This window comes from Euprymna scolopes, chromosome 25 (genome assembly GCF_053919585.1).
Source record: "Euprymna scolopes isolate OS-2025 chromosome 25, ASM5391958v1, whole genome shotgun sequence".
Lineage (NCBI taxonomy): Eukaryota > Metazoa > Mollusca > Cephalopoda > Sepiida > Sepiolidae > Euprymna > Euprymna scolopes.
In genome coordinates, this window is record NC_136506.1 from 22,481,092 (window position 1) to 22,504,674 (window position 23,583).

The 23,583-nt window shown below is 34.7% G+C and overlaps 1 protein-coding gene across 2 annotated transcripts in view; it reads right to left on the bottom strand.

The window, feature by feature from the left end:
- LOC145247284 (all trans-polyprenyl-diphosphate synthase PDSS2-like) overlaps positions 1 to 23,583 on the bottom strand; it is a 654,453-nt gene that overhangs the window by 236,716 nt on the left and 394,154 nt on the right. The window contains exon 6 of one of the 2 annotated variants that reach the window (XM_080108905.1): positions 5,361 to 5,414. The exons of the other annotated variant lie outside the window; for it this stretch is intronic. Within the exon in view, the coding sequence (XP_079965031.1) occupies positions 5,376 to 5,414 (39 nt within the window). The 3' untranslated portion in view covers positions 5,361 to 5,375. Of the gene's footprint in view, positions 1 to 5,360; positions 5,415 to 23,583 lie in introns of those variants that run through there. 2 annotated transcript variants of the gene reach the window in all.

Here is a 23,583-nt window from a genome sequence, read left to right on the forward strand (position 1 = left end):
ACCTAAATTCCGAGGTTCGAATTTCCTCTATGCTATTTCATTTTCAGTTTAACTAAATCTCTCTATTTTTATACTTACATGAAAAGGGGACAGCCCTTATCATGTAACATAAAACTTTCGACAGAGACGACGGATTTTCACGATATTGGTATCGTTTTGAAGGTCGATCCTTCGGACGACAAATATTGAAAAATTGGCTTAAAACGTTAATTCCTTCACCCTCCACTGGGCACTTTTCTACAAGGAGGGGTCGCTTTTTTTTACTGACATTTTCGAAAGTCATCCCCTCTTTTCGATTGCCTAGCCTTAATTTAAATCTACATCACTTTTAGTTTGGTGATGAGCGCAACAGCAAAGACGTCACGTTTTTTTAAAAAAATTTTTTACATTCTTTTCCTCCTTTGTGTATGGGTTCGAGCCCCTTTGCCTGCTTACTACCACTTTTTTTTGTTGTGCAGCACACACCTCCAAACACCCGGGCAACGCTGGGTACCCCGGCTAGTCATCTATCAAAGTGAAACCTACCCAACGAGCCCTAAGGATAGGTGTTGCATGGATAGAAATGATATCACTATGATAAGATACGGACCATTTCGATTATTCAGACCACTGTTCTAAACTTGAGTGTTATTTGCACAACCCTCCGACCTTTAGAAGTAGTAAGATCATACTTCTAAAAAACATCTTTTTTTTTAAAATGCGTACTAAAATTACCCACAAGGACCCGTGGCATAACAGATGAGGTACTTGGCATAATTCAGTTGTAGGTTATACTCTTTTGAAAGTTGAAGGTTTAATCCTCAGTGCAGGCGACACTCAAAATACAATTGCGAATTATTTAAGCTTCTACCCAGTCATGATTGATGAAACGAGTCTACTATTCTAGTGGAGTACATAAAATGTTCCATTTGAAATTCCGTGCAGATTCCCGAGTTCAATAAGATATTCCTGAAGAAGATCAAAGGGGACGAATAAGACTTTAGCTGAGAACATAATAATAGTATAAATAATACAAATTATTCATTCTCATCTAAAAAATTCAGTGACATAATAAAAAATGATACGGGTGAATGTGTAATGATGACGTCAGAATGTTATATTATTGGCTCCTGGAAAATATCGATTGTCAGAGTTTAGGTTAGAAATATTACGATAACAAAGAAAAGAATAACGTTTCTGAGTTTTTGAGATGAGGATTGGTTATTTGTATTATTATTCATCGGATTACTGTTCTCATCTTGAGTTTGATTTTCACGTTTCAGTCGATGTAACCTCCGACCTTCTTCGCGTGTATCTTGTCGAACTCAGGAATGTTTCTGTCAAACTCAGGAATTTAGATGGAATTTCGAGCGGAACCCTTTATTTACTTCATGGGGGTAGCATGCTCTTGTTCCGTCAGCCATGACTGGATAGAGGTCCTAAGTAATTTGCAATTGTAGTTTTTGGTCGCCCGCACTAAGGATTGAACCTTCAACCTTCAGGAGAAGGTCACTTTTACAATTGATTTTCCCCAGTACTCTAACCACTGCGCCACGGACAATGTAATACGAATTTTAGGAGCCTTAAACCTATTTTTTTTTCTAGTTGTAAATATCATATCGTGGCACAGTGGTTAGAGTACTGGGAAAAATCAGTTGTAGAAGTGACCTTCGCCTGAAGATTAAAGGTTCAATCTTCAGTGTGGGCAACCGAAAAATACAATTACAAATTACTTAGGACCTCTATCCAGTCGTGGCTGATGGAACAAGAGCATGGTACCTCCGTGAAGTAAATAAAGGGTTCTGCTCGAAATTCCATCCAAATTTCCGAGTTCGACAAACACTCCCAAGTTAGACAAGATACACCTCAAGAAGGTTGGAGGTTATATCGATGGAAACGTGAAAACCACACTCAAGATGAGAACAGTAGTCCGATGAATAATAATACAAAGAAAAGAATGTTTGAATTTGTGAATTATTTCATGGAATTCTGCCTTTTGGATTACATCGAAATATCTTCCAGTAAAACGATTCCTTTGGATTTTTACTTCTGGATACCGAACTTTAACAAACTTTTCTTGGATTTTACCGTTATTGGATATTCTACTCTTCACTCGACCATCCATTCACGTGAAATCATTTTTCTTTTTCCCCATTTCCTCTGCTTCACTATTTTTTAACTTTTACCATGTAAGCTCTATGGCTTACTTGTAGTTTCATTAAATACTTTGCAAGCAAAACGGATTACGCATTTTGCTCATTCCTACCCACTGATGGGAAGAAAAGTATTTCTTTTGAAACTCTGCGGATTAAGGACGCTCCACTTAATTTGGGTGTTACAATATTTTGGAATATAATGGGTGTATGATCCCACATAGTTGGGAGATTCTATTTATAAACGATGTTGCTAGGAACTGATGAATCGAATTAATTCCCGTTCTGCTACCAACCAATCAAAAACCTTTCCGTAGCAATTTCGCATGTTTTTTCCGCTCAACATTTGAAGAATTTTTTTGCTCTGTGAATTACAACTCGAGAACTGTCTACTACAAACCAGTCACCTCTCAGGACTTGTGTAGAACAACAAACCATCGGAAACTGTTCTGAAACTAAACATGGTTTACACTTCTAGAGGTTATGGACCAATGTGCGTCTTTATTTCAATGGATCTGAATCAAAATTTGAATTGTGGCAAGTAAAATTTCTAGGATATCTACAAATTCAAAAGCTACATAAAGTACTTCAAACACAACCTGAAAACAGAAACGCCCCCGACTTCATTGAAAAGAACGCAACTGTCTTTGCGGAATTAATACAGTGATTAGATGACCGAAGTCTATCACTGGTAATGAGAGAAGCCCTGGACGATGGCTGCAAAGCATTGAACATATTGAGAGAGCATTATTTATCGAAAGGAAAACCCAAAATTATTTCTTTATATACTGAACTGACCTCTCTAAAACAAATGGAAGCCGAAACCATTACTGATTATATTATAAGAGCTGAAACGACTGCAAATCCTTTCAAAATGTCTGGTGAAGTTATAAGCGACAGTCTGTTAATTTCCATGGTCCTTAAGGGATTACCAAGTGATTTCAAGCCATTTACTACTGTCATAACCCAGAAAGAAAAACCCATTTCAAGGTAGCACTCAGAAGTTACGAGGAAACTGAAAAAATGATCACAGAAAAAACGAATCTACAAATATCATGAAATTTTAAAACGCACACATAAAAGCACCAAAATTAAATTATACCCATGCCGGGAATAAAAACCGCAACTTTGCCAAAAACAATTTTTCTCATAAGAAAATTACAAAAATTATTTGCTATAATTGTGGACGACCTAATCACAAGAGTTTCCAATGTAAATTCCAAATATGGAGAGCTCCATCAGCAAACATACATTCTTATTTTCATGTACATTTAACGCTTCAACAAACAATAATTTTCTTGTCGATTGTGGTGCCATGGCACATGTGATTACAAAGGAATCTGATTTTATCAATTTTGCAACTATTGATCAGAATTTAACAAATGAAGGCTTGTTGGAAAGATAATGACCTGAATTGTATAGTGGGCTATGTGACATTTTCCCTTTAGGTTACACATTAAGGGGATCATCCATCATCCAGAGATTATTTTTGCCATTTTTTTTTACAGCCATAAAATGTTTCAATTATAGTCATTTGTTTTCCTAGTTTTGCATATGAATTACAAAATATCTGATATTTCTCCAAAACATTAGGCCTTAATAGAGAGGAGACTAAAACTTGCTTCTATGGTTTCAAATGATCTGAAATAATGGCAAGAGAAGACTTGATTCCAAATATTTCTCATATGTTATACTCCCCTGTTTGGTTTTCATATAATTATAGTCAATGTCGTAATTAAAGAAAAACTTTCTGAAAATGAGAAATTAGTGTAACTATCCCCATAAATGTAGTATTTTGAATAATATATACAAGGTGTCCCAATAAAATTTATACACTCTTTAAATGGCTATAAAACCAACATTTATTATAAGAAAAGTTTCATACATCAAAATACTGTGGACAAATATAGAAACCAGCTAATTATAGAAAGTGTTCAAATTGTTGGCCATTGTGGTCTATGAACAGCTGACAACGCTCACTGATTGAATCGAAAACGTTCCTAATCAGTTCAATTGGTACATTGACACATCTTCTTTCAATGGTTGCTTTCAACTCATTCATGGTAGCTCGTTTTGTGGTGTGAACCCTGTGTTTAACATACCCCCCATTTCCCCACCCATCCCCAAAAAAAAGAAAAATCCATGGGGAAGGGATGAAATCTTGTGAGCGTGGACAGTACTCGATACTTCCTCTTCATGCTACCTATTTGTTTAGCAGGTGACTATCAAGATATGCTCTTACGTCATGATGATAGTGGGGAAGTGCTCCATCCTGCTGGAATGGCCATTCTGTATTCCTAAACATCTCTTGGGAGCGTGGCATAGCGTATTAATGGAACAAGTTGAGATATGTTTTTTTTTGGTAAAATATGTTTTCCCAATTATATGACATTTTTTGTGTATACTAATCCTTTTTGCTTAGAAGCTCAATATAAATATAACAACAAAACACACATTTATGTGGCAATATGTTTCTTTCGTTATATTTCACCTTTTGATTATACGAATCCTTTAATTTATGAGGCTTGATGTAATTACAGAGCATATAAAATATAAATGACAAAAGTCTATATTGCAGTATATAACAGATGTTGTCAAGAATTGTGCATGTCAACCTACTTAAAGGAATAAACAGTAAGATGATCAATATTTTGAAATTTGGAATATAGACTTTTGTCATATATATATATATATATATTTTACAAGGAAGTCACCACTTATCAAGGCCTGGAGGCCACTCGGAGATAAGGGTTATTGCGTGTACAGTAATCAATGGGATAATATCGTAGTAATCGCTAGTAATGGAGATCTGATTAACTGTCTTACTTAAGGGGGCGGTTTATCAGGAACTTGTTTATGTTGGACTTGAAGACATCCAAGTTGTAGTTAGGTGGGAAACAGGCAAACGGAAGAGAGTTCCACAGGTGTGCACTTCTAAGAAAGAAGCTTTGTTCATGAACTCTACATTTTGATTTAGGCACAGATAAGGAATGGGGAAAATTACTGACAGTGGTTTCAGTTAGACGGGTGTTTTTCGTGAAAAATTTGCGAGAGGTGACCAGAGATTGGAGCTCAGACGAGCACTTCCTATATATATATATATATATATATATATATATATATATATTATATATATACACACAAACACACACACACACATCAAGAAGAATACTAATCCAATAATGGTGTTGAATATTTGGAAGATACAAGGAAGAAAAATCGAAATGCTTAAATTGAATTCACTTACCATTTCTTTGGAGAAGTGAAGTCTTTAAGTCTTACCTGCAAGAAACAAAAGCAAAAAAATACAATTTTATATCAGTATTATTGTTTTCAAGAAACATTAGTCGATAGCCTTTTAATATCATGTGACAACTATGCCCACACTTCAAACAACCACCTATCCCAAATACCTTGATTTTTTTCTTCTCCATTTTCTTATTGGCTGCATTGACATTCTACGGCTAGCTGTCAGCAAGCCCAGAGCATAGTTCACCGTTGAAATATATTTTACAGCGACCGATATTTAATATATATATATATATATATATATATATATATATATATAAAACTTAATTTACTCACATAAAATTATTATACGAAAGTATAGATTTATGCGTAAACTTCAAGTATTTAATTCAAAAGTGCTCAATACGTAGGTAGAGCTAGTTAGTAATTTATAAAATATATATGACGATTAAGCTACACTGAATATTCCGCGTTTCATCCACTCTAGGACTCTTCAGGCTTATGCGCAAATTCTGTGGTTGTTTATCGTTTTTATATGCTCCTCTTCTATTGAGATTTTAGTTAGCCAATCAGCTTTCTAGTATCCACCGTGCCCTTCCTATCAGCCAATGAGCATGCATTTATCGGACAAAGGCCTATTTGGCCTCTTGTTGACCTGTTCCTTTGTGTGTGTCAACAAGAGGCCAATCGAGCAGTTTGTTGAATTCATACGCACACACATACATGTACACACACATAAATTTTCTTATTTCACGTCTTCAAATGATGTGTGAGAGAATTTAAATAAAAATCAACTTGTCGCCGTTAAAAGTGTTACTAAATAATTTTCAAAGAAATAAAACTGAGGCCTCCAGAGCACTGTTGAAACAACATCATTTTTCTATTTGATTGTTTTCAGACGTTTATTTTTTTATTACAATTCAATTTCGCATATTTCATGTTTGATTATTTTTCAATTAACGAAACAAATTCAAAACCTTAAAAATTTGTAAGAATTGTTGCCAAATTAATCTCACCACTTTTTTTTTATTATCTATCGACAATTTTTATGATTCGTCTTGAATTTTGAGCAATTAATGTTGTATTGGTGACTGTAATTGGATCAGTAAAATTGGCGCGAATGATCGAAATAATAGATTCGTCATTAAGAATATATTTTCTAAGACTTCATTTGCCAATAATTAATTGCTTGGCATTTCGCTTTATTCTTTTTCTGCTTCGAACGCACCGTGATTATTAACGCGACGCCATTTTTTTTCTTCTCATTTTCGCGGGAATCTTACAACAAAAAAATCTTCCATTTTCTGACGTCATGTTTTAGTTTACAAACGTGAATAAGTATTTGCCTTTCTTCACCGAAAGTAACGTTTAATTTGAAGTAAGTCACAATTCTGCAAAACAAAATACGTTGCTCATTTCGATTTAAGATAGAACAGTAAACTGGGGAATATATCTCCGAAGCCATATTTAAGCTACTTAGAAAAGACAATTAAATTTTATGAGTATCTGAGGATGGGGAACGATGCCCACTATTTTGAAAACAATGTCAATAAACAAAGGGAGATAACTCAACAATAATTCATACTTACTAGATTTATGTTGTAATACCTTCGAATTCCAATAAATCGCTTTAAAGGTTTTTTTTTTAATAAAAATAAAACTACATGACCAATTTATGTGTTTTTGAAATATGAAATTTTTGTTTTGTCACAGGTATGTACATCACACAGATATTTCTCTATTTTTGTTAACATAATGAAAATTCTGGCAAGAACCGCAAAAAATAACTATTCATTTGCACAAGATCATTAACTCTGCCGACTTAACCAGATAGAGCAGTGAACTGAGGAATACGTCTCCAAGGTAATATTTAATTGGAAATAAACGTTGACGCTGGGAACAAAACGCTAACAACAAACAACAATTTCAGAGTTTTTGTAGAGCATAGATAGATACAGGATATACGGCATTATCACGTTGACACACCGGTTCATACCAGATCACCAAAGTTAAGCAACGATGAGCCTGGCCAGTACCAGATGGGTGACCATTTGGGAAGGCTAGCAAACCAGTCTTTGGGAAAATGCAGATGAACAGCCATCGATCTACTGAAAGTTATTTCCATAAGAAAGCTGGATGACACCATTAATCTCGGTTCGCCTTGCAGCTCAAATGGAATGGTTGCAGTTGTACGTGTCAATTAATCTAAATAAGAGTCAAGGGGAAACGGTTTTAATTGGAAGTAAACGTCGCTGCTGGGTTTCTTAAATTCTCCGGAGCAGGGACAAAATGCTAACAACAAACAATAATTTCAGAGTTCTTGTATAGCATAAGATAGATACAAAATATACGGCATTATCACGTTGACAGACCGGTTCTCACTAGATCACTGAAGTTAAGCAATGATGAGTCTGGGCTGTACTAGATGCGGGACCATTTTGAAATGTTAGACGCTGTATGTACCGCGCCAGGATGTAGAAATTCTCAGGTTGGTATCTGCGGGCGCATTTAATCCATTGGGTGAGATGTATCCTCAGTCTTCATTAAGACATGCATCTAGAAGGAAAACTTTGATGCAAAAACTGTCTGCTCTGTCTTGTGACAGGCATTGCACTGATCGAAATTAGCAGTTGACCAAAAAATGTGGTTGGTTCTATACAAATCCTTCACCACTAAAAACAAATCATCATGGTCGATTTCTGAATAACTTAGTCGTTGTGGCGACCAAGCATCTCCTACCCAGATGTGACAACAGTACTCCATTTTAGGGCATACCTGGCTCTTATACAGAAAGAGGATTGGATTGGTGGTGAGGTACCTGTTGGAGGGTAGCTGGAACCAACCATTTTCCCAGCGATCTTGGCAACATATTTGATGTAAAGGTTCCATTTCAGATCAGGAGTGAAGGTCGTTTTCAGAAGCTTTTGGTTAAGTCCATTATTCGTAAAAGATAGGTAGATCAGTTTGCCTCATAACAGCTTATGACAAGTATTTGTTGATACCGAGATTTAAAATCACTGATTGTATCATTTTAGAAAAAAATCATTGTTCCATTAAAATCAGATGCATTAAATTATTAACTGTTTCTTCAATGAAGAACTGGACTAATTACCAAATTTGCGAGAAGAACGAAAATTAAATTTTTGTTGATTACTCGTATTAGTTGGATTCTTCCAACTATGGTTCTCATCTTGAGTGTGATTTTAACAAGGTTTCGGTCGATGATGTTCTTCTGTCTTGCCGAGCTCCAGAATTTTTCTGTTAAACTCGGTCTGCAAAGACCCATGGTATGATGGATAAAGTACTTAGTAAATATTCAGTTATACAGTTATCCTTTTTTGGAAGTTGAAGGTTCAATCCTCAGTGTAGGCAGCACTCAGAATACAATTATAGATTACTTAAATAATATGTTCTGTTAAAAATTCTATATAGATTCCCAAGTTCAACAGAAAGATGCTCAAGTTTAGCAGAAAGATTCTCAAGTTTAGCAGAAAGATTCTCAAGTCTGACAGAAAGATTCCATAGTGTGACAAGATACACCTGAAAAAGGCCGGAGGTTGCATGAACTGAAATGTAAAAATAACACACATTATGAGGACAATAGTTTTTTTTTTAAATTCATGAATCATCAGATATTAAGGCTTAAAGGCTACTCGATGATAAAGATTAATGAATGTAGGATGGTAGTGTAGTAATCACTAGTAGTATAAATTGGATAGAATTTGATTGTTGTTAGGAACGGTACAAGAACTTGTTTACATTGAATTTGAAGGCTACCATGTTGTATTCAACTAGGAAGCAGGCTAGCAGAACAGTGTTCCATAAATGGGTAGTTCTGGGAAAGAAGCTTTGTTCATAGAATCTGTATCTAACTTTAGACACAGATAGAGCATGGGGGAAATCGTATATAGTGGTTGTAGCTAGTCGAGTGGTTTTTTTGTTTACATTTGGCATGGGCAAACCATAGATTGGAGTTCAGTCGAGCACTTGCCATGAAAATAACGATAGAGCAGAGACAGGCTCGCAACGGCTCTTTTGTGGGAAAAGGGGTTGCATGGAAGAGAAAAGGGCATCACCTACTAGGTTATGAAGATGGTTTTGAACTCTATCAAGGCTGGATGTTACATCGATCAAAACGTTATTAAAATAACACGAATAATCAACGAATATTTAATTTTTGTTCTCGCAAATTTGATAATTTGCATGTTCAGTTGTTCATTAAAGACACAGCTAATGATTTAATGAGGCTGATTTTAATAACGAAACAATGTTTTGCTAAAGTGATACAATCAGAGTGGTTTTAAATTTGAAAGAAAAAACAAAAAAACGAAAATAAAACGAATTCTCATGCAATAACACTTTTGCATCGATTGAATGCAAACGAGAGAAAAGAAATGTGATTAAAAATTGCTTTATTAATAATAATTTTATAAGAATTCCAAATGGATTCTAAGAGAAAGGGTGAAAAAAAGGAGGAAGAATGAAAAACTATTGATGAAACTAAAAATGGTCCAAGGCAGCAAAACATAAACAAGAATGACTCCATGTCCGCGTAAGACCTGCGGCGTAATGGATAAATTACTTGGTTACATTCAGTCGTAAGATACACTCTTCTGGAGGTTGAAGGTTTAATCCTCAGTGTGGGCAACACTACAAATACACTTACGATTTGTAATTGCTAGTGCAATTTCAGAAGCTAGTAGTGTTCTTTTCTTTGGTTTTATTTACAAAGGAGTCACCTCTTATCAAGGCCCAGAGGCCACTCAAGGATAAAGTTTAACGAATGCACAGTAGTCAATGGGATAAAATCATAGTAATCGTTAGTAGTGGAAATTTGGTAAATTGGATTACTTAAGGGGACGGCTCATCAAAAACGGTGGAGTTAAGTTCAGGAAACGTGTCGCTTATTAATCAGCAGACTCTCTCAGTGTGATGATGCATGAAAATGAATTCTTACATATACACGTGTGGGTGCATATACTCTTACGTATCTTACGTGCAGTTCACTGTTATATGTGTGTGTGTTCTTATCCTTACACCGTTCGTTTCTTGCCTTAGAAGGTCTCAAAACATGTATGTGCCATGTATAATGCGTATATACCTGGTTGCCTTGGCCAGCGGATGATATCTTCTTGGACACTGGACTGCCATCTCGTTAGGAAGTGGTCACTGCAGACAGATGCATCGATAAACAACAAGAAGCTTCAGTCTTTTATTTCAAGGCAAGCCTATCATCTCGAACCCTGGTTGTCGGAGAGCCGAAATATCCCGTCCGCATTCTCTGCTGCACAAAACCCACTCTCAGCCCATGTGGTCGTCAACTGGAAGCCTACAACCACAATTCCTGTGTCACTCCTAATTTCTGGTGCATGTCACCTCTAATTTCCGGTGCATTCTCTCTAGGTTGATACTTGTCAAACCTAACCTTTTGTGACCCTGCCTACTCGCTGATGGGAAATGAAAATATACTTATATAACTTTCTATTGCTAAAACTACCTATATAGCAATTAAGCTGGGATTCCCAATACTACAAATATAGTAATGGAAATTTTTTTCAAAAAAATTAAACAAGTGATATCAAAAAAAAAAAAAAAACAATTGCGAATTACTTAGAACTTCATTTATTTTATTGTTTTTTGGTTTTTTGGAATCCTTTGAGATGAGACTTCATAATTTGAGTATTAATTTTTTGTGGACTGTTATCCTAATCTTCATAATTGTTATTTCACCACATTTTGATCAACTTATCCTCTGGCCTTCTTCAGGTGGTTAACCGCTACAAGATAGGAATGCTGAGTCTCTTAACTGTATCCCCTATAATTTCTAGGGCGATGACAACTGAATATTATTTTCATTGTTTTGACTCTCAAATATATATCCGACACAGTTAATCAATTGAGAAGCACAGCACTCTATTTTAAAGCATATAAGATATCAACAGATACACACTCGAGAGTCAAAACAATGAAAAGAACATGCTGTTGTCCTAGCCCTAATAATTACTGCCTTCCATAGTTGTTGTTGTCTCACCACGTTTTGGCCAACTAATCCTCTGGCCTGCTTTGGGTAGGATTGAAACTGCTATCTTTAACTGTAGAGATTCTATGCCTCTATCCACATGGCTGTTGGAATGAGAGCATGCTAGTTCCATGGAGTAAATAATGGGGGTTGTTTGAAATTCCGTGCAGATTCGCGAGTTCAAAACAGAAAGATTCAAGAGCTTGACGAAATACCTTTGTAGAAGGTCAGAGGTTATGTTGACCGAAATGCTCTGAAAATAACACTCAAACAGTAATTTGAATAATCAAAATAAAAAAATGAAGAATTATCTTATTCATTTAATCTGTGCATTTAGTAATAAAGTGTAAAAACGCTATTTGAAATCGAAGGAAACTTAACCTCTTTCCTCATCATCCCGATGATAGAACAAGCGTTCTAAACATTTTTTACAATCTCAAATATTTGCCTTCTATTATTGTTGAAACTGTTGTGGCCTGAAAGAAACACACAACTCGGTATTTGTTGAAAATGAAATATACTGAAACGAAAAGCAAATTCAACAAGTAAACATCAGTCTGACTGCTAGGTGTGCATAGCTTGTGCATCATGCTGGCAGTTCTTTGTACTAAGCGGAAACGTTCATTATTATCTGTAAGGTGAGCACTATAAAAGAAACTAAACTTCCTCACCCAAGGCATCTCCCTATATGGCGCAGATTTAATCTTCCTTCCAGGCCATCAGCTGTAAGCCTGTCTCTTTGACTAACATTACACATCCAATATATCATTTGATAATCATTCTTATTCATGCAACACATGTCTGCCACTCTCACTGACAAAATTTCAGATGAGAATTCTTGTGCTTGTATATGTAGAACAGTTGAGGTAAAGATCTGTAGTCATTTTGTTCCAAATTATTTCTTTTAATCAGAGAATGTGCTGTTCAATATATATATATGTTTTTTATTTTTTTTTTATTACCGTTTTATCTGTTTGGTTACATATGTTTTGGATATTGGACCGTGTTTATGATCTAACAGCCTCGTCAGACCTTACAGAAAATATGTAAGGTCTCACGAGGCTGTTAGATTATAAACACGGTCCAACATATGAAACATATGTAACCAAACAGATAAAACGATAATAAAAAAATAAAACACATATTTGCTCTGCAATAGTATTGAGTACTCTCTTCAGGTTTTTATTAATTACTAGTTTTACCATATATATATATATATATATATATATATATATATATGCTTTCTTGAATCTCATCTTCAACGATAAATCTACCCATAATTCCCTCCGAGCCTCTTACATACACGCCTGAAGATGTGTAGATGATTACATGAAAAGTTTTAAAAAAAGTGGACACTTCAAGAAGAAAAAATGCTTGGACCATACATCCATATCTTCGACGTATATACAAAAAAGATAATACAAAAATTTTTTAAAATAAAAAAAGTATTACTAAACAGAAGCTTTCTGTTGTCTTTAACAATATCTGTTTAAATATATATATATATATAAATTCACCTGTCATCTCTTTTTAAAAGATGGAATCGCCCGATCATCAAAGACAAGATGCAAGCAAGCAAGATCCACAGAGTTTTATAATTATGTAGATCCATCCAAGGCAACGCCGATCAAGAGTATATAGATTTTAAGTGTTTTTTTTTTTTTTGTAGTTTTTGATTTTTAGCTGGACACATGCACACAGAGGCACAGACAACAGCCCTTTATGTGATAAATGGACGGCACCTCATGAAGAGGGGGGCAGCAGAAATTTTATGTTAAGTTGCGCAGATTCTTATCAAAGCCAACAGAGTATGGGCCACTTTTCTAAATGAGCTTTTATTTGTTGACTGAGGTTTAGACTTTAATGTCATGTGCAGTTCTAGGAGGTCTACCCTTCTCAGCCTTTGTGTACTTGCTTTCGAAGAGAGTTAGTTTACTGCTTACAACCTGAAGTGCCCCTAACGGGAAATGCTGACAAGTCTACCTGTGTAATTTTTAAATGGCCAGTGCGCTCCTCCTTTAGGGGCACTGGTTTCAATTTCGCCACTTCCCTGATCTTGTGTCAAATTTTCTTACGGTGGGAATGGAATACATGATAACTTACATAGCAATCTTAACTCCTCCTACCCTGCTAAAAAGTGAACACATTTGTTTATACAAAAAAAAAAAAAAAACCCAAACTCTTAAAAACAATGAAAATATGGTGATTTATTGATTCGACAGTAATCCAAAAAGTCAAAAACAAACACTTTATAAGAGAGGGGAAGAGAGGTGATGTAATTCGTAATTCAGCAATATTCCTTTTTGTTTTTCCTTCTTTAATTTCGGATTAATTAAGGATAAATATGATTTTATTACTTTTTTTTTCTTTTTTCAATTAAAATAGACTTATTTTTTCTCCAGTCAATTGTGAGAAAATAAAAAATAAAAATTTGCATGGAGACAAAAACTAATAAAGTGAACAACCCTATGTTGAATTAAGAAAAGACAAACTCCAACCTCTCCGGTGAAGGAGAGAAAAATAGTCGATGATTTATAAATACGTTTATGCATCAGAAATAAATTGGCTTTATGGAAAACAAACAATTATTATCCAGAGAGACAATATTTGTCAGTGTAAAAGTAGACGGCAAGCAATGATTATAGTTGTAAGATTTAAATGGCGCTGAGTATAGAAATGTTTTAGCAACTGAATGAAATAAAGAATATATACGTGTATAAAAATGGAAATAGATGGCCACATCCACATTTAATTTGTGTATACATGTTGTTACAGTGAAGGAACTATATATATATATATATATATATATATATATATATATATATATATATATATATATATATATATTTACCAGTGGTGAAAAAACCGGACTAGAGTGCTCAATGTGTAGTCAGAGCAATATATAGGAAATTTATTATTTATTATTTACTCAGTAATAAATTTCCTATATATATATATATATATATATATATATATATACATACACACACCAAGTGTAACCCGGATAGAAGAGACTTCCCATCTTGCTCTTATGGCTCTCTTATACCCGGGTTACACTGTACATTAATTAATTTGGGACCAGAGAAAATCTCTCTCATATTCGTTTTTCTTATATGTGAGTCTCTTATATCCGGATTATATATATATATATATATATATATATATATATATATATCCACTATTTAACTGTATTTATCGTTAAAAAAACAACAACAACAACAAATCTAAATTTATAAGCGATAAAAATAAACAGTAAAGTCATCTATGAATTCATGGCGGAATGGTTAACGGGTCAGACTGTAGTAAACATAGTCTGGAGTTCGATTCCTAGAAACAGTCCAGCTACGCTGATGAGAGGTATTTACCTTGAAACAGGCGTTTATGTAGATTAATGTTTTAAAAATAATAAAAATAAATAAAAAAAACTGTATGCATATATCTATAATATAAAGCTGAACGTCTGTGTGTGTGCGTGTGTCTGGTCACGAATAGGCTCCTATATGGTTAACTATTATAGAAAACTGATCATATATAATGATAGAAGATGTATCGAGACACAGGACTGGGTATGTTTGATCTGGCATAATGATGATTCATTAAAATTGTGGGGTCTGCGTACGCCCCCTAGTCCACAAAGTATGGAAATAAAAAATTAAAAAAAAAAAAAAGACGTTTACTAGGGTTTTTGACATAGATATACTTAATAATACTTTGATAAGTATGTTTAAACTTAAATAGGAATGGTATAATATAATTGTCTATATTTTTGAGATGAGGTGTTTTCATTGATTGAGATTGTCGGACTGACTTCCTCATCTTGGTTTTTATAGTCACAACGTTTCGGCCGTTTTGCCCTCCGGCCTTTATCAGGTGTTTTGTATCGAACTGGGGAACCATTTGTTAGGAGTCTCGAACCCAACCCTTTATTATTATTACGGAGGTACCGTTCGAATTCCAGCTAGGCTCTGGGACATAGTTGCTGATTCTCTGTTTTGAATGTTACTTTTGACTGCCTTCGTTTAGGATTGAACTCAGCACCTTTGGGTAACTGTAAACTTTGATACAACGTCTAGGACAACTCGGCCATATGTCACTAGGACAATTAAATAGGGATGTTATAATAAAATTGTGGGGTCTGCATTTGCGCCTAGCCTTCATAGAATGGAAATAGGCACAAACTCACAAACTTTAATAAAGACTTTTCATATCTATCTGCATGAGTATACTTTGATAATTATGTTTCAGTTTGAAGAAATATGGTATAATAAAATTATGAGGTGTTCGTTCGAACCTGACCTCCATAGAATGGAAATATGTCACAAAGTTTAACAAGGTTTTTTAATATAGATCTACAGAATATTGTGATAAGTTTTTCTGTGCAACAGGTATGGTATAATAAATTATGGGGTTTATCTATTTTATTTTTACTTTCATCATATTTTGCTTTGGTTTTGGTACCCCCAAATTCGAAGCTATCTCTTTACAATCCTTCATTTTCATAACCTATCATACTTTCATAAATCAGAGTCCATTTTCTGTAGGCTGTAGTACTTTTGCTAGTGTATATATATATATATATATATATATATATATATTAAATCAAACGTCTGGTTTGTTCAAAATCGATAAACTAAAAATTTACAAACCCGTTTCCTGTGAAATTTTATAACAGTGAGTGTTTATAATCTAACTATGCTTTTAATATTAAAAAGTAAATATTCCCTCATTAAAAAAACAACTTTTATTCGTCGGGGAAAATTCTGATTTCAGTCGATTAGCGGAAATACTTCCGGTTTACCATTTCAAAATGACGAAAAATAACGATTCTGACTATAACACATTCTTTTTTACAAATAGTTAAAATAGTAACACAGAAATTAATATTAAATACGATTCTGACAATAACACACCTTTTTTTTAAATTGATAAAATAGTACACAATGTGCTTTAAACTAACAATTTATTTAAAAAAAAGGTAAATTTTTACTTTAGGTCCATCTCCACAATTTTTAACATGGGTGGGTAGGCGTTGTTTATTCTGAAAGCCATTCTTATTATTAGGAGGTTGGGGTGTTTATTCATGGCCGCCAGTGAATTATAGCGTATAGCAAAGGTCTTTATATCTCGAAAACTACTTTCCTCTGCAAACTGTAAATAAGACTGCCTTATTCAGCATCGTCGAAAATGTTTAAAAGTAGTAATTTTAAAACAAATTGTGTAGGTGGACCTCAATGTCAAGATAAGTTACTTTTCTACCTAACTGGATATGTTTTTGTGTTTTTATTTGGTTTTTATTACTGTACACAGAGATTCGAAAAAGTTGCCAAAAAACAAATGTATAACAAATTTTATCAAAGGCAAGATAAGTTACTTTTCTATCAAACTGGCTTATCCAGTTAGGTAGAAAAGTAACTTATCTTCCCTTAGATAACATTTATTTGTTATATATTTATTTTTCAAAAACTTCTTCGGATCTGTGTTTAGTAATAAAAACCCGTTTGATTTAATGTAACATTTAGTCGACTCAAAAAACAGTGTTTATCGCTGTATTTGAAAAATACAAATGGTGGCACACACTGTTGAATACGTTGTTTTGGAAAATGAGTTAACACTAAAAAACTATACAATATACTGTCAGAAACCCACCAAATATGTCAGCCTATGTCACGGTCACATATATTCGGTGGGTTTCTTACACTGTTATGTATAGTTTTTTAATTATTTTCCCAAACTTAACATATTCAACAGAGTCCACGACCATTTGTGTTTTTCAAATACATCGATAAACACCGTGTGGTTTTCCGAGTTGATTAAACCTTTTACATTAAATAAAAAAAACTAACAAATTATCCAGTTATGTGGAAACGTAACTTACCTTACCTTACATTTATTTGTTTTTGGACAACTTTTCGAATCTGTGTATAGAAACCACCTCCGCGCCAAAATATTAACTGAAAAGTAAGATTTTTGATTACAAAAAACACAAAAAAAATCGATTAACCATTCCAACATTTTAGCAACGTTCGGATTAATCCATTGACTGCTAGAGGCCTCTTCAGGAAACACACGCTTATTTACGAAAACATTTTGAATTCCGCTTTCATAAATAAGCATGTGTTTCCTGAAGAGGCCTCTAGTTACTAAACACTAGAAGACCGAAACATGCTCATGACTGTGTAGCAACAAATTACTGCTTATGTAAAGACAAATTGAAAATGTAACTTGCTCTACTTCCGTATTGAGCACTCTTGTATTAACCTCGTTATATTTCATTGGTTACCCTACTCTTGAAAAATAGCAACTTCAAACTATATATATTAGTGTTGGATGGGATGATTAATCAGAATCTGGAATCAGAAAAATCAGAGCATTTTGGGGTATCATATTTGACTTGTCTCTTCGCTCAGCAATATGTTTTAACCAGACAATGCTAGGTATATACAGCTAGTATATATCTTTCATTTTTTTTTTTTTTGTTTACTTGTCTCCCTACGAGGGCAGAGTTAGACCCAAGGTCGGTTTTTTAATATGGGAGGAAACTAGCTCCCCCAAAACGAGCACTCTGGTTAGTAACAAAAATAAAAAAATTATCAGTCATGAAGGATTTCTCCTACATTAACTGAGACAAAAAAAAGTGTAATGCAGCATCAGAACAGATACTACACTTTGATCTTGGCACGAAGGCCAAGGAAGAGGAGAAAAGACAACTTTTGCTATAAAATAACTTTTATACCCAAACTTATATAAATTTTTGGTGTGGTTCCTGGAAATAACCAAAGACACTATTGTCATCCAAAATGGCCCAACCAAGGTCAGAGATCAACTTTATTTTACAAGTATCACGTCACACAAATCCACAAAATTCATGCTTTTCCTTCACTACTTGTTTAATGCCAGTCTTTCTTTCCATTTACTTTTTTCAAAACCTACCTATATTTCAACCATGTTGTAGTCAGCTGGAAAGCAGCCTTGCTGTACAGAGTTCCTCTGGTGGGCAGTTCTCGTTCATTTAATTTTAGGCAAAAATAGAGAAATGGGGAAATTGTCGACTGTGGCTGTAGCTAGACGAGTGTTTATCGTGAACGTTTTGGAGCGGGTTGGGTGGGTAAACCATAGATTGAAGCAGAATCTACTATCTGCCATGAAAATAACGATGGAGACACCATAAAAGAGACAATGAAATCAAATCACACACTGAACGAGAACAGGAAATGGATGCAAGATAGACATAAGAATCCCTTGAATCCGATAGCGACATGTTAGCAAAATTGTGAAAGCCGTTTTCCGCTATTCATGGCTTCTTCGCAGCAAGGAATGTGCCATTCACACTTTTAACTTAACTTCCGTGGCTCTAACGCCACCGACGAGAACATTCGAAATCAGAGAAGACAGCCGAGTAATAATTTTCAAACGGAAATATTTTGTACCTCCATATATTCTGCAATACAATCCAGCGAAGCAAAAGAAGGGTAGGGAATAAGTGTTGAAGCAGAAGCAACAGCCATCATGTAATAAATTCATTTACATGTAACATATTTACTTAGGAAAAAAACGGAAAAGCTATTGTACATATCAGCAGGTGAATATGACACCACTTATACAATGATAGATAGTCCAGAAAAGATATGAGGTGTCCTCAATAAGTTTCCAGACTTTTTTTTATACAGACATTTATAATTGTCATAAACTCTTGAAAATTCAGTATGATATTCCGATACATCTTATGAGATTACTGACCAATTTTTATGATTTCAGGTTTAAATAAACAGCTACAGCAGGAATTGGAATACACCCTACTAAATCCTGATTGTCACAGCTGGTGAATTTCAAAAATACAATCTGGACATAAGGACAATTAAAAAAAAAACGACATGCAATAAAATTCTGTTTTAAGCTTAGAAATATTGCCATAGAAACGTATGGAATGTTTCAGACTGCTTTTGGACCATCTTGCATGAATCGAGCATCAGTTTTTGAGTCTCATGAGAGATTCAAGGAATGCAAGGAGTTTTTGAGGGATAATGAGAGGTGTGGGAGGAGTAAGTAAGTCAGAACACCAGAATTGATTGGCTACAGAAAGAATTTCATGGATAAGGACCGTTGAGTGTCTATAGAGACAATAAGTGCACAGTTTGATGTCAGTGTGGGAACTGTACGCACAATTATTCATGTTCACGATGAACTGAAGATGTGCATGATTTGTGCAAAGTTTGTCTCAAGGGTGCCATGTCTTTTTCAAAAGCTATTTGACCAAGATGGGCATCAGGACTGTTCTTCATCCTCTCTATAGTCCAGACCTTGCTACCTGCGACTTTTTATTATTCCCTAAGCTCAAGGAAAACCTTAGAGGCAACGAAGAGATAAAAGAGGCTATGATGAAGGTCATTGACATGCTCATTCAAGAGGACTTCTATGGACCTTCCAGAAGTTGTTGAAATGTTGCAACAAGTGCATTGCAGCTGGAGGAGATTACTTTGAATGGGAATAAAGTTTCATGTATGTACTAGCAATAAACATGCCCATATGAAAAAAGTCTCGAAACTTATTGAAAGCACCTCGTAGATTTATCATGATAATTTATTTTAATCCCAAGCAAGGTATATTGCCACTTGGACGTAAGGGACTACTATTTGAGAGCATATCTAAAAGGGAATTGAAGGGAATTTAATCCAGAGATGTTTATTCACATTATATTCAAACTTCTGCATCTCAATTACATCCAGGGAAACAAGAAACAAGTAATTCCAAAATTAAGCAGTTCAAGGGAAGAAACTATTAGAATAGAAGGCTTTCCAGCATTTAGATGCCTCAACAGTGAAGGGGTGGGACTTTGCTGCTTGTCCAGTTAGTCGGGAGTATGTATGTCGAGGTGGGAGTGGGGTCACATGTTAGCAAAATTGTGAAAGCCATTTTGCACTATTCATGACTTCTTCACAAGAAATTTTCCGTACAATGCCGTACAAAATAGTCTGGAAACTTATTAAGGGTACCTCATATCTTTTATGGACTATCTGTCATTGTATGAGTGTTGTCATATAGGGGAGCTCATCACAGCATATTCCATTAAAGTAATTGTATAAACAAGCACAAGGATGCAACATTGCAGCAATGAGATAGGACCTATTATTACTCATTTATCATTACTCATTTATCATTACTCATTTATCATTACTCATTTATTATTACTTATTTATCACTAAACATTTCTGTTATTCATCGTTCTCTTTTACGTTTTCTTGTTACGAGTACTTTTATGTTTGTTACTGTTCTTACATATACATGTGTGGGTGTGTATGCTTTTATGTATCTTACGTACAGTTCACTGTTATATGTGTGTGTGTGTGTGTGTGTGTGTGTTCTTATTCTTACACAGTTTCTTTTGCCTTGGAAGGTTTCCGAAACATGTATGTGCAAATGTAATGTGAACATACCTGCTGGCCTTGGCCAGCGGATGATGCCTTCTGGTTGCTGGTCTGCCATCTTGCTGGGGAGTGGTACTGCAGACAGATTCATTAATGAACAACAAGATGGGATTTGAAACTTCAATCTTTTATTCAAGGCAAGCTTACATCTCGGACCCTGGTTTACGGGGAGGGACCCAAATTCCCGTCTGCTTCATCTGCTGCATAGACCAACTCTCCCCATGTGGTCGTCAACCGGAAGCCTACGACCACAATTCCCATGTCACCTCTTAATGTCTGGTACATTCTATCCAGGTCGTTCAAGGTTGATGCCTGTCAAACCTAACCTTCTGACCCTGCTAAATCGCTGATGGGAAATCAAAATATGCTTATATAACTTTCTATTTCTAAAACTACCTATATAGCATTTCATCTGGGATTCCCAATCCTAGACAGGGAGCACACCTTCTTTGCAGCAGCCTTTGCAATATCCTCTATGTATTTGTTCTAGTTCATGTTTTCTGTGAATGTAAGAGCAAAGAATTTGAAAGATGGGCTCTCAGAGTTTTATTTGTTATTTATAATTTGCTTCAGTGTGTCAGTCGAAAAGTTAAAAGAAAATGTCTTGATTTACAGTAAGAAAAAAAAAAAATAAAACCACTAAACTAGTTTTAAAACAGATCCTTTGTTCGATAAAATGCATGCCTGTTGGCTGATAGGAAAGGGCGCGGTGGATACTAGAAAGCTGATTGGCTAACTAAAATCCTCAACATAAGAGGACCATATAAAAACGATAAACCACCACAGAATTCGCGCATAAGCCTGACGAATCCTAGAGTGGATGAAACGCCAAATATTCAGTGTAGCTTTATCGCCATATATATTTAATAAATTACTATATATATATATATATTTAATAAATTACTATATATATATATATATATATATATATATATATATATATATATATAAATGAGAGACGATACCATACGTAATTTTTTAAATATAATTATCCACTGACACGTGTTTCATCGTCTAAGTCTCATCAGAGTGGCTGAATCTTGCGAGATTCCAAATTGGGCCCCCATGGTAAGAAGCGTAACCCCCTACCACTACGCTATCTCCTATGACTGAATGCATCGCGTTTTTTTATGTAATTGTTATTTATTTTGTTTTGTGATACTTTTTGAATGAATTCAATTTTATATATATATATATATATATATACAACTACTTCATTTACTCACATAAAATTTATATACGAAAGTATAGATTTATGCGTAAACTTGAAGTATTTACTTCAAAAGTGCTCAATACGTAGGTAGAGCTAGTTAGTAATTTATAAAATATATATATCACCCCCCAAAATAGGTAGCATGTTTTCTACTATAACTTTTGCAGTAAATGTTTTTTGGCTGTTTAACAACCTATATCCACCAAATGTCTTTATCTGCAAACATCCACATCATGAGAGGTGGTAATAGCGTAAAGATGTGAAATCGTTAACTAATCGTTGCACATGTAGACCCAACACATTGTAGACTCAGTCGCAAAGGAACATAAGACAAGTACTAACTCGAACTCACTTTTTCATGTTGTAACAACAACGTTTATTTCCGGGTATGTTGCAATATTTTGGGGTGATAATAGGGTATGATCCTGCACAGTCGGGAGATTCTATTTATAAACGATGCTACTAAGAACTGACGGATCAAACTAACTCAAGCCAGAAACCAGAATTGCTCCATAAAAATTAAACCTTTTCAGTAGCAACTTCGCATATGTTTTCTTCGTGTCAACACAGGAAGAATCTTTTGCTCTGAGGTTTTTAACTTAAGAACTGTCTACTGAGAACCAGTCACCTCCAGAACTTGTGTAGAACAACTAACCATCGGAAACTGTTCTGTCTACTGAGAACCAGTCACCTCCATGACTTGTGTAGAACACCTAACCAGCGAAAACTGTTCTGAAACTAAATATGGCTCATAACTCTAGAGGTTATGGACCCAGCGTGCGTTTTTATTTTTATTTCAATGGATCTGAATCAAAATTCGAATTGTGGCAAGTTAAATTTTTAGGATATCTACAAATTCAAAAGCTACACAAAGTACTTCAAACACAACCTGAAAACAGAAACGACCCCGCCTTCATTGAAAAGAATGCAACTGTCTTTACAGAATTAATACAGTGCTTAGATGACCGAAGTTTATCACTAGTAATGAGAGAAGCCCAGGACGATGGCTGCAAAGCATTAGACATATTGAGAGAGAATTATTTATCGAAAGGAAAACTCAAAATTATAACCCAAATAAAACGTGATTGTCTTCTCTAACATTCTTTCTCTCCTTTTTATATATATATTTTTTTCATTTTCCATACCGTGATGTTATTTTGCTCACATCTTGATATGTAGCCGCCATACGTGCTCTGTTACACTGAAATAGGATGTAATTTTTTTTTTTTTTTTAATGGGAGCCCTACTTATCAAAGCCCGAAGGCCACTCAAGGATAAGGGTTAATAAGTGTTAGGGGGTCAGTTAAACAACCATGTAATGATTGGTAGTGGTTGCAATTAGGTGAAATTTATTTAAAAGGATGGCTCAACAAAGTCTTGCTTACGTTGGTTTTAAATACAAGTGATAGTTTTGTCTAGATATGATATCGTTAAGAAAGATTTTTTTCTAAAGCTTTAAGTGCTGCAAGAACGTAATTGCAAATCGAATGGCTGCATCTACAAATTGAGTTTGGCTGGATTAAACTATCTTTCTCGGAGGTCATATAT